Here is a 12,866-nt window from a genome sequence, read left to right on the forward strand (position 1 = left end):
GGAAGCAGTTCTACAAAACAAAACAAAAGTGGTTCCAAAAGGTGCAAAATAAAAGCTTAAACTTCCTTCGAAGTGTTTTATTTTGAAGAAATGACCCGGAAACCCAACCGTCTGCAAGAAGTATTTCCTTTTTCGTTCAGGTCAAGCTAAGATGAAAGTCTTTTAATCTTTTACGTAGGTTTCACAGAGTGATTAAATGTCCGCATTGTTCGAAGCATTTAATTAATTGCAGTTCTGTGACGTTAAAGAAGGAAAACATACCAATCACCATAACAAACAGGTACGTACGTAAAGCCGGATTTCAATATTAAACCTTTCGTTTGGCCCAGATTTGCGTTCTGCTAGTTGTAAAATTCGGTCTCGTTTTGTAATTTAACAACAAATGAAAGTATTCATTTGCGCCCGGGTGATGTGTTTGAAAGCATCTTAAAAATAATTAAACACGTATTTGTTTCTCCAGTTTGCACGTGCCCAGTACGTCTATGGTGTCGCCAATTCCACTGGCTAATCACGTGACAATTAAGGAATTTGTGCGTGACCGTAAAGGTCATCTTCAGGAGAGCTGTTAAGTGGCCTTAAACACAGTAGATATGTTTTACATCGGCGGCAGATATCATATGTATTGTTTTAATTTATAGTTAAAGTTTAAACACGCAGCTGTTGATGAAACCTAACAGCGACCATTTGAATTTCATGAAAAGAAGTTTGCAGAAATTTTATTTGAGCATCAGTCTTTTGATTAACCTCTTGACTCCGGAATTTATTTCCAGCTAACACAAATATAGAAAAATCGAAAGAAAAAAAATCATTATTTCTGTTTTTGCTGTTTAAATGTTCTGCAGGTTTGAGACTAACCTAATCATGCTGCATCACGAGTGGAATCCTTCATTCACGCAGCTCCACCTGCTTTGACTGTAGCTTCAGTTGTTGAATAAACGTGACTTGTTTGAGGAAACCTGACACGCATTTGGAGACTAAATATTATCGCCGTGAAATTATGTCCTTTGTGTGGAAATCTTAATACAAAACATTAAGTGTAATATGCTAAAGTTCCAAAACGTTTAAAAATTGATGGATTATGTTGGTGCTGCAGGAATAAAAGTCAGTATTTCAACCATCCTTCTCCTGTCTTCTCAGGAATGTGGTCGTTGTTTAGCCTGAGACCAGCGCTGACACACGGTGAGCTCTCACATGTGCTAAAATGTTAAACATTCTGACTTCTTGAACTTGTCATGAAGAGCTGAAAAACTGTCTGCAGTGTCCCAGCTGGCCTCAGCCTGGACCAGCCCCCTCCTCTGCAGAACCATGGCCACCCTCAACCAGATGCACCGGCAGGGCAAACCCAAACCTATGCCCAAGTCCTTGGGCGCCACATTTGGTCGTCCCCAACTCAAAGCTGTGGTCTTGAAGACCATGATCCGCAAGCCCAAGAAGCCCAACTCTGCTAACAGGAAATGTGCCAGGGTGCGGCTGTCCAACGGAAAGGAGGCGGTGGTGTTCATTCCTGGCGAGGGACACAACCTGCAGGAGCATAATGTGGTGCTGGTGCAGGGGGGACGGACGCAGGACCTGCCTGGTGTCAAGCTCACTGTGGTGCGGGGCAAGTACGACTGTGCGCACGTGGTGAAGAAGAAGCAGTAGGTGAGGAGCTTGTGGCTCCAGCTTCATGGGGGCACCTGAACTGTTCTCTGGGAGAGACGCCTTTAAAGACATGTTCCCTTATTTCACAGCAAAGATGCTGGATTACTGCTGAAACATCACACGCAGAGAACGGAGTTCTGTCATGTTTTGTTGTTTTAAATAAAGAGATGTCTTCATGTGTGTGTATAAAAACGACTGCTTTTTTGTAGGGGGGGTGGGTACAAGCTCATCTGTTCAGACGGTTTAAGCTAGCTCAGTCTGCAAAACTACCACTTTGCCTGTTTATAAGCTCCTTCTGACTTGCTTTGATATGGAATCCCCAAGCCAGGTGTGTCCACTCTTTCAGAATGTGGAATCATCTGAGTCAGATAATTAGCAGCAAGCAGACAGCCAGAAAACAGGCAGAGGTTCAGGTTAATCATGATGTGCGGGTTTCATCACTACTGCTGCCCTCTGCTGGACAAATTTATTTAACTTCAGCTGTTTGTGAACATTGCCAGTTTGTTTTGTCTTTGTCACCACTACCATTTTAATTTGTGAGCCTTTGAGTCCAAAAGCTTGATAGGCATTTAAAAAATACAGGTGTGCAATATAAAGAATCGTTTTTACAAGTGGCTATTCACACGGGTATGTCTCAATTAAGTAGGATGAAAATGAAATTTCATCCTATATTAAGTGTGATATTAGATGCATAAAATACTTATTCTCTTGCATTTAAATTCTGGTGTAAAGTCTATCGAATAAAGATTTGAAGAAGGAAATAAAAATGTAAAAAACAAATTTCAATAGCAAAATTTATGTTTGGTCACTTCTGTATTATAAATTAAACTTGAAGCAACTAGGTCAGACTAAAAGGAAAACAATGTGGAAAAATATATAAATTAGCAGTCAGTAAAAACTTTTTTTCATACAAATAAACATGGCGTAATCTTATTTCCATCTCCTAACATCAGGTTTTGGGATTTATGCCCAAACATCTTGTTTATGATTATTAATGGTGACTCCAAAACAAACATGTCAACAAACCAACTTCACTGCTGTGTTTGCAGCCAATACTGAGATTTGCTGCCAATTTTTGTCTAATAAGTGGTTATTGTAAGATAAAAGCTATGACTGCCTGGATGTTGGAGTTTGGTTTCTGCATTGTGTTTTGTTATATTAAGTATATGTTTATTGAAAATAAAAATAAAAAAGTGACGTTCATTTCTAATGAAACATAACACCAATGATTTTATGGGATTATTGAAACTCTGTTTTCTTTTGTTCCAAAAAAGCACATTTGTATCAAAAAACCTCCAAAATAAAATTTAAATGATGTATAATTCACAAAAAATTGCACACAAAGCTCCATGCTCAACTGTATTCTGGAAATAGAATTTTATTAATAAATAATAAAAAGATGAGGCAGGATAGAAATGAGTAGTCTGTAAACTCACCACTAAGATGCCCCACATTCAGTACAGAATTAAGTCTTCTTCAAACATTAGCAGAGGGTGATATCAACATTCTCACATTTTTGATTTAGTCAGACAAATAAACATACATTTAGCTTGAATATATATTTATGGAGACAATGAAATCAGGCTAAAACTCATTCATCTTCTACGTGGCCTATCCCGGCCACCCGTGGGAAAAGGCAGGGGACACCCTGGACATGTCGCCAGTCTGTCACAGGGCCACAATCACACACCCATACACACTCACACCTAGGGAGAATTTAGAGTAACCAATTCACCTATGAAGCATGTTTTTGGACGGTGGGAGAAAGCCGGAGTCCCTGGAGAAAACCCCTGCATACACGGGGAGAACACGCAAACACAGAAAGGTCGCCCCGGATGGGTGAGGGCTTTCTAGCTGTGAGGCAAGAGCGCTAACCACTGCTCCACTGTGCAGCAATTTGCAAAAACTGGTAACTGGTTACTGGAAAGCAAAATAAAATAAAAATAACTGTTTAATTTTAGGTAGAAGTTAAATTAGGAAGAAATGTCAGTCAGTTTCTGTTAAATAAGCGCAAAAATAGCATATTGGGAATTTGTTCAAAGACATTACTGTAAAAGTGGACAGTCTTTTTTTCTAAAAGAGCAGACAGAGGCTGAACATGCTCTTGAAAGACAAAAAAAAAAGCTTATCAAAACAAATCGAGGTTCCTGTATTTTTAGGAATATTTATTTCCATTCATAGCAAGGCCTATTGAGTATGAATGGACAATATTAAAAAGATTTTCAAAGCTTGAAGACCCATTAAAAAAGTAGAATTAAATACACTGCAAGTATGGTATGAATACAGAAGTAACATGATATTACTGTAACCAAGCAGCGAGATTCAAGCTCGCTCTATTGAACTGTTTTTTGTATTTATTTAGCTGTAGGCAAGCGGTTGAAAAAGCATACCCTCACATTTTATGACTAATGTTAGCCAGAGAACAGAGACGCCTTTAGTTTCTCTCTGAAGATATTGCAGCAGAAGAACGGTCTCCTTACAACCTACTGAAGCACGTTGTAAAGTGCTTTAATGAAAACATTAAAAAAAAGTTCAATTTAAACAGGAACTAAATCCAATTTTAAAAATACAGTTTCAATTCCCAGGAATCATTGCCATGGTAATGTCCACCCAATCAGAGTATGAAATTAAAAAAAAGGTAAAAAGGACGAAAGGTTTATTGCTGTGCTACTTAAATTTACAAAATTGAAATGAGATGAAAACAAACAAAGAAAACAAAAGGGGATGAGAGGTAAAGGTGCTACCAAGAGGATAGAATTACTGATATGTTACAGATAAAGCGTTTTCTCCATGTCCAAGTACATGAAGAAAATCTGACGTCAGCAAAAATACAGCTCACCCTGTTACAGCAGGTCTTTTTTCGAAACGTAAAACACTGCTTCCCTGTAAAAAAAACAGCTTTTGTAAAAATGTCCAGGACACCAAAAATAAATAAATCCAACTAAATAGCACCTTTAAGTCTCTTAAGAAAGAAATACACTGATTAGAAGTGCCTTAAAACAAAACAAACTTTTTTTCATTTACATTTAGAGCCACATTCAGTAGCATTTGACACAAAATACAGAAAAAAAAATGTCTAAAAGCAGACGGTTTAAACTTTAATACAACAAACAACCCACCACGCCATGCATGTTGTTTACAGACAACCACACCTCTACCCCACAGACGGGTCCACCAGAACCGGTGCAGGACACTGACCGAGCGGATTTAGCGACAGCTGCGTGTTCCTGAGCCGAGGAAGACGGACGATGGCGTCAGCCGGCAGATGAGGCGCAGAGTTCTGCTCTACTCCAGTTTCTGCTGCAGCTTTTTCTGGAAGCAGACGGGCAAGATGGAGAGGACGGCGAGCACGCCGAGCACAGCCAGGGAGTTCCAGGACACTGCCTCGCCGGCCGTGGTCAGTTTGTACAGCGTTGTACCTGCATTGATGGCTACAAAGGACGGCGGGGCCACTCCTGTCGGCATGGGAGGTTGAACAAAGAGTGAGATTTAAAAAACAAACAAACATGTACACATCTTCCATATTTCGATAAAAGAAGGATTTCGGTTTTTGTTTACCAAGAAAGGTGCCGATGAAGAAAATCCCCAAAGGCACATTGATGACAGGTGAGGTGATGTTGATGAACCAGTTGGGTAGAAAGGGAGTTATTCTCAGGAAGATGATGTAATTGATTAAATGATCTCTATGTTTGTCAACCTGCCATGAAATAAGTCAAAAGCACAACGTTTAAGAATTAAAATAGTGGACAAATATATGGAAAAAAAAGTATTTCTGAACTTTTTTGATAAAAAAAAAAGGGTCTGAAAAGAATGAAACATTTGTTTCCCTTTCTTTTTAAATTAAGTGTAAATTGAAAACACAATTCTAGGTAGAATAAAATCTTGCTGTGTAAGTGTATTGTGTCTGATTCATCAGTGCCATATTTATCTGACGTGATCAGTTCATATCCTTTAATTTGTTGTCTGATTCATCTTCCTTGAATGCATTTATGTTCAGGGGGACATTCAGTTTCTCGTTGACCCCTAATCTATTTAAAGAAAATATTTGATTTTAATGCATTGTTGTTTTCTCTATAAAGCATTTTGACCTGCATCTGTGCAGGAAAGGAGCTGCTCAAAAACAAGTATAAAAGGACAATACATTGTTAAAAAAAAAGAAAGAAACAAAAGAAAAAGAGACAAAGATTGACAACCAGAAATCAGAAAGTGCCCCTATTTTAGGGAAACCTCACCTGCTGGGACCATTTCTGTACTTTTTCAGTGAGATATTTGTAGACGACAGGTCTGCCCACCAGATAAGACAGCATGTAGCAGAAGGAAGCTCCGAGGCCCGAGCACTGCCAAAAAGAAAAAGATCCAACAAATGACAAATGTGGTACAGAAAAGCAATGTCATATCTACAATATAAAACACGATATGTTCTCTTACTCACATAAAAATGTATATATTTTTTATTATCCTCATAATTTGACTGACTAAACTTTAATGAAATGTAGACAAATAAGAATAACAATAATAATAAACTTTATTTCAAGCGCCTTTCAGGTCACCCAAGGTCGCTTTACAAGGTTAAAAATAAGAAAAACAGAATAAAACATCAATAAGAAATTATCAGAGTAAACCATGAGTAAACATAAAGACATAAAAACAGGATAGAAAAACAGACAAAAGGTTGTGTTAACTGAATGACAAAATGAAAAAACAGTTCATGTTGAGAAAAAGGAAGTTTTTTATGTTTATGCTTCTTTGATAATGCAGTAAAATAATCTTTATTTTGTTTTGTTCAGTGCAATAACAGTCTTAAGCCTCAGCCCTGGTTTTGTGTCAATTTTAATGAAAAGATCACACCTGTTTAAAAACGTATTTGTAAAGACATTCATCCGTCCAGAATGATTCCATAACACGAAAAGCTCTAAAAAGGTTTCTTTGGACTTCGTTCTTTAAGTTGAAGAAATTACCCATCTTAACCTGGAGTCAATGAATTAAGATCTTGGATAAGAGGAAAAATGTCTTCAACTTCAAAAACAAACTTAGTCCAGAAAAGCATTTTTAAAAACCTTTTCTGCTCAGGTTTAAAATTTGAATTCCATCATACATTATCTACAAATGTTATAGAGAGGATTTCAGTTTAAAGTTTAAAACAGTACTTTCTGATTTCAGTCACATGTAGTCATCCTGCCATGTAGTTTTTACTCACCAAACAGACCAAGAAAAGAGCCAAAGGGAAAGGGTAAAGGTAGCCCGACAGGATGCTGAGGAAGATTGATCCAGGGATTGCAAACGTCTGGAGGCTAATAAAAGTGTCAAGGTACAATGAATTATGTTTAAATACACCATTATGAATTGTTCACATTCTTTCTGTTCACAATTACACAACAAGCCCTACAATGTTTGTTTTTTTTCCTAATAGTGTTCACTTCTAACAGGTCTGAAGGTTCAAAACCTGAACTTCTGAGCAGATGAACATGCGACTGCAAGCAGATATATGGTTTCAGTAGGAATCTACAAATGAAAACATATTTAGTCCCATACGTATCAACTGCATTGCAACTTGACGCCATGCTCACTTATCAATGACCTTCTTGTTCTGCAGGACAACATTTAGCTGTGACATCCAGGCATCTTATTTTCCGTGGCTACTTCTTTCTAATCAGAGTCAAAACAGATCAGCTGAGGTCCATATCAGCTGTTTATGAGCAAACATAAGGTATGTCATGGACAGGTCACAATTCCACAGGGGCTCCATCTATAACACTCTTTATATGGAATAACACTACACTAAAGCCATGCTGGCACTCACACAAAACATAACTGTTGCTGCTCGGCTGGTAGACCCCATTGAGTGTTTATGAGAACAGGACCGAGTCAGCGCGACGTCCCACAGAAAATGCTTTACTTCCAGCTCAAACCGAATGAAGTCAATTCAGGCGTTGCCATGTCGGACAATGTCAGGAAGCAGTTATTGGTCAAATGCTCAACACACCTCACAAACTACAATGCTACAACAGTCTAAAGCTCAAACTCTCCCAAGATCAAAAAGATTAGTGGAACGTCTTTTTCTTCTTTTAAACAAGGATACAAAACATAGGTAGCAAAGTAAGCCACCAACACCTGGGTGTAGTATGTGTCTTTGTATTTGGACAACACAGTTCCCAATGCTTTGGCATCATCCATGTCTTTAGGAATCTTGATTTTCTCCATTTCATCGCTGAAAGCAGAAAAACAACAACATTCATTTTCAGCAGGAACTTTTGTTTTGTGCTGCAATCGCATTTGGTCAGGCAAGACAAGCAGTCAAAGGGCGTTGTATACATTTGGTCAACTGTTAACGGAAAAACATGCTTCATGGGTTAATTGGTTACTGTAAACTGTTCCTATGTGTGAGTGTATATGGGTGTGTGATTGTGGCCCTGCGACAGGCGGGCGACCTGTCCAGAATGTCTCCTGCCTTCGCCCACGAGTGGCCGGGATAGGCTCCAGCAGCCCCGTGACAACCGAAAGGGACAAAACGGGTTTAGAAGATGATTGAATAAACTGTTAAGAGCTTTTTTTTTTTCAAAAACTCATTAAAAAAAAAGTCAAACCATATCAGGAAGCACCACATGAGCAAGAATTCATTAGCAAATAATCATGTGGAGTTTTTGTGCATGCGCTTTTACAATCACCTGTCTCATTTTCTACTACATTTGCCTATACTTCCCCAGAATGGTCAATGTTTTATTAGGAATAAGATATTCCTAATTTAACCAATGTGTGTCAGCAGTTAATGTTCGTTGCAGGTCTAACATTTTTTAAGATATTCATTGTTTGTTTGAAAAATTAAAAATTAGGACCTGCCAGCATAATCTTTTACAAAAATTAGGTTAGACTTTTCCATTCCTATACTGCCTTTTCCAAGTCATTTGGTGCATTTACAAGAATTAACCAGACTGCATACATTTACCAATAAGGAGCTAAAACCCTCAGTTCTTACTTTTATCATTAACTTCTTTAACAATTTGCATTAACATTAAAAACGCAGTCAATTTAATCTATTCATAAAAGCTGTTTCTGTCATTATACAACCTTCACTTACCGGTTAGCTTTAAAACATTAGGTACATTACTTGTGTTAATATTTGCAAGATCTTTCGCGAACTGCCCAACTATGTGGCCACAAGGGAGCCCAAGTCTGGGTCCTCCTGTGCCAGTGTCCAGCCCAAATAAACTACAGAGTTGTGTCAGGAAGGGTATCCGGCGTAAAACTTTCTGCCAAATATCCTGTATGAATCAGTGAAAGCTCAGACACTGTGGCAACCCCTGAAGGGATATGCTGAGAGGTGAACAACAGCAACAACTTACAGTGGTGGACAAAATTATTGGTACCCCTCAGTTAAAGAAAGAAAGTCCACAATGCTCACTGAAATGACTTGAAACGTTCAAAAGTAACAATAGATTAAAATTTATTGAAAATTAAATTATCAAAATCAGCCATTACTTTTGAGTTGTTGATTAACAGAATTATTAAAAAAAAAAAAACTAATGAAATAGGGCTGGACAAAAATGATGATACCCATAACTTAATATTTTGTTGCACAACCTTTTGAGGCAATCACTGCAATTCAACGGTTTCTGTATTTGTCAATGAGCCTTCTGCTCCTGTCCACAGGTATTTTGGCCCACTCCTCATGACCAAACTGCTCCAGTTGTCTCAGGTTTGACGGGTGTCTTCTCCAAATGGCATGTTTCAGCTCCTCCCACAGATGTTCAATGGGATTCAGATCTGGGCTCATAGAAGGCCACTTCAGAATAGTCCAACGCTTTTCTCTCAGCCATTCTTGGAGGTTTTTGGCTGTGTGTTTTGGATTATTGTCCTGTTGGAAGACCCATGACCTGCCACTGAGACCAAGCTTTCTGACACTAGGCAGCACATTTCTATCCAGCCTTGCACAACTTCAAGACACCCTGTGCCAGATGCAGCAAAGCAGCCCCAAAACAGAACTGAGCCTCATCCATGTTTCACAGTAGGGACAGTGTTCTTTTGGTTGTATGCTTCATTTTTGAGTCTATGAACATAGAGCTGATGTGCCTTACCAAAAAGCTCCAGCTTTGGTCTCATCTATTCCCAGAAGCTTTGTGGCTTGTCAACATGCATTTTTGCAAATTCCAGTCCGGCTTTTTAATGATTTCCTTCAACAGTGGTGTCCTCCTTGGTCGGCTACCATGAAGTCCACTCTGGCTCTAACAATGATGACTGGTGCGATCGGACACTGATGTACCTTGATCTAGGAGTTCACCTTTAATGTCTTTGGAGGTTGTTCTGGGCTCTTTGGATACAGTTCAAACTATCCGTCTCCTCAATTTGTCATCAATTTTCCTCTTGCGGCCACGTCCAGGGAGGTTGGCTACTGTCCCGTTGGTCTTAAACTTCTGAATAATCTGTGCCACTGTCTTCACAGGAACTTCAAGCTGCTTAGAGATGGTTTTATAGCTTTTACCTTTACGATGTTTGTCTATAATTTTGTTTCTAATGTCCTGGGACAATTCTCTCCTTGGCTTTCTGTTGTCCATATTCAGTGTGGTACACACCTTTTCACCAAACAGCAATGTGACTATTTGTCTCCCTTTAAATAGGCAGACTGACTGATTATGGGTTTAAAAACAGCTGTGATGTCAATTAAAGGTCATACCTGAGTTCATCATGACCCCCTGGGCAATTAGTTCTCAGTCTTTTATGGAGGTACCATCATTTTTGTCCAGCCCTATTTCATTAGTTTGTTTTTATAAATAATTCTGTTACTCAACAACTTAAAAGTAATGGCTGATTTTGATTATTAATTTTTTTATAAATTTTGATTTTTGTTACTTTTAAACATTTCAAGTCATTTCAGTGAGCATTGTGGACTTTCTTTCTTTAACTGAGGGGTACCAACAATTTTGTCCACCACTGTAAGTTAATATTCCTAACAGGAACTGAAGTGAACAGGAATTGAATAGATACTTTACATGTAGTAACTAAAATCTGATTTACATGATGGTCTTTTTGGTGAGGGAAAAAAAAAATCTGAAGAACGCTCCATGTTGTGGTAGGCATGAAAGTTAAAACTATAAAGGGACTAAAAGAAATTTTGAAATGACAAAGCATTAGGATCACATTTACAATGAATGACATTAGTAACTTATGTCTGGAGTAATTAATTTATTATTGGGTTAGTATTGGGTTGACCCAGACTAGACTACTGCTGCAGGCAGACCTTACTATAATCATCCAAATTTGGATGCTGACTTACTCTGGAAGCTCTGGGAAGTTCTTGTAGACCAGGTACATGACTGATGCAGAACAGGCAAAAATTGACACCAAAATAAGAAGAGACATGCGTGCTGAGCCTCCTTCTCTTTCTTGAGCTGTGAAAGTGGGGGTTAAAAAAAAAGAAGTTACTTATTTACCCATTAGTTGTGCAAACAGAAATTTGACATCATTTTCTTTTGTTTTACACAACTTGTTGTACACCCAGGAGAGAAATAAAGCTCTCATTTGAGACTGTTGTCACGGCAGTCTGTTTAATCATGAGTAAACCCCAGTATGATCAACACTTTTTGGATTGAAAAATTAAGAAACAAAGTTTCTTCAACTATTAGCGTTTTATTCTATCACTAAAACTTGAAAGATTACCTTAATGCAGATCAAAAGTGAATGGTCGAATTGTGGAAAAGTTGCTGCGATTTGTAGACAGTTGTCCAGGTAAAAGGGGAAGAGAGTTCCACTTTAGCATTCTCCTTAATCATATTAAACACATAATATAATCCCTAAATTCAGACCAGTTTAAAGATACGTTTTTGGGAAGAAAATGACAGATTGTTGTTACTTTTCCCCCCTGCTTTGACTTATGTGGTGACAGAGAGTAAAGTTCAGTAGGTTACATATTTAACCCTTGTGCTATCCTAGGCACTTTAACATTGGGAGTTGGGTCATCTAGACCCACTAAACAGTGCGCTGAACCTTTTTTCTTCAATGTTTGTGATCTTCACTGGTGTCCATGGATTACATGAAATCTTTCCACCTTAATCCACCTTTGTCATGGTAGGGAGAACACGTCAAAGTAAGGGTGGGGTCATCTAAGATAGCACAAGGGTTAAAGGCGAAAACAACTGAACGTGTAAATTTCACTGCTTAAGTTTCATCCCAAATTCGTTGCAATTGTGTCGCCTTAACCTTAACTTGAGCAGTCTTGCTAGTCTGGTGTTAAACTGACAAGTCGCAGATAAGCACTTGGTTCTGCGCTTTGTCGTTTAAAAACATAATTTTGTAAAAGACAGTATGTACTTTATTATTTTTTCCTTGTCCCGAGGTTTAACGGTTAGCAGCTAATCGAGTCATTTACAGCTGTCTTGTTAACTCGCGGCTAACAATAGTTCCTTGTACGCCTAAACCTTGTGTTGTTGTTGTTTAAAAGCGCTAGTGTTGCCTCATATACGTCTGTACTCGAAAAAAGAATTTGCTTTCCTTTTTTAACAAGGACCAATGGTGACCAAGTAACAGAGAAAACAACAGACCTTTCAAAAGCTGTGAGTCACTGTCGTTAGACTTCACCTCGTCCTGATTCGGGGACAACCCGTCCATATCGCTTCTTTCTCTCCTTTTTCTGGACATTTTATGCGTTTGCTTTTTAATAAGATGTATTAAAAGTAAATCGAAGGGGGAACTACTAGCTATAACCGGCGAATGAGACAACACCGGTGACACAGCCTGCTGACACGCTACATAGACTGACCTTTTACCTTTAGTCATCGAAGCAACCCTTGCAACAGCGCCCCACGTGGCAGCGCGAGGGAATGACAGTTTTAGCAGCTCTGCTTGATTGAAACTTTTTTTCTCCACACACACACACGCACGCACACGCACACACACACACACACACACACACACACACACACACACACACACACACACAAATAAACACAAAAATAAACACAAGAGTTAAAAATAGACAGAAAAAACAAAACATTAAGAGGGTAGAAGAAATATCTTGCATGATCCCACCCCCTTTTTACAATCCTAATGTGGTGCATATTTCTATTTACATTTTATTTCCTTGAAATATTCAAATTACCTTCAGTGTAGCACTTATGCAGGAGTGACATTTTTTGTTTTCATTGATCATTTCTAGCCTTGAAAAGTAAAATCAGTGACATTTTGTATGTTTCTTTGAATACATGTAAACTTTTGCTTTGTTTTAAACCTTCATC

General features: G+C 38.4%; 2 protein-coding genes across 2 annotated transcripts; one reads left to right on the forward strand and one right to left on the reverse strand.

Annotated features, from left to right (window-relative positions):
- The first annotated feature begins 101 nt into the window (after positions 1–101).
- Positions 102–1,833, forward strand: mrps12 (mitochondrial ribosomal protein S12). Its single transcript, XM_004067004.4, has 3 exons — positions 102–280; positions 1,138–1,179; positions 1,259–1,833. The coding sequence occupies exons 2-3, from the start codon at positions 1,140–1,142 to the stop codon at positions 1,639–1,641; spliced, it is 423 nt and encodes a 140-aa protein (XP_004067052.1). The 5' UTR covers positions 102–280; positions 1,138–1,139; the 3' UTR covers positions 1,642–1,833.
- Positions 1,834–2,994: 1,161 nt separating this feature from the next.
- On the reverse strand, positions 2,995–12,402 carry tmem41b (transmembrane protein 41B). The gene is made up of 7 exons (XM_004067003.4): positions 12,174–12,402; positions 10,910–11,024; positions 7,721–7,849; positions 6,839–6,932; positions 5,874–5,978; positions 5,200–5,338; positions 2,995–5,096 (listed from the first exon to the last, which is right to left on the reverse strand). The coding sequence occupies exons 1-7, from the start codon at positions 12,268–12,270 to the stop codon at positions 4,927–4,929; spliced, it is 849 nt and encodes a 282-aa protein (XP_004067051.3). The 5' UTR covers positions 12,271–12,402; the 3' UTR covers positions 2,995–4,926.
- Positions 12,403–12,866: the final 464 nt, after the last annotated feature.

Source organism: Oryzias latipes, chromosome 3 (assembly GCF_002234675.1).
Source record: "Oryzias latipes chromosome 3, ASM223467v1".
Lineage (NCBI taxonomy): Eukaryota > Metazoa > Chordata > Actinopteri > Beloniformes > Adrianichthyidae > Oryzias > Oryzias latipes.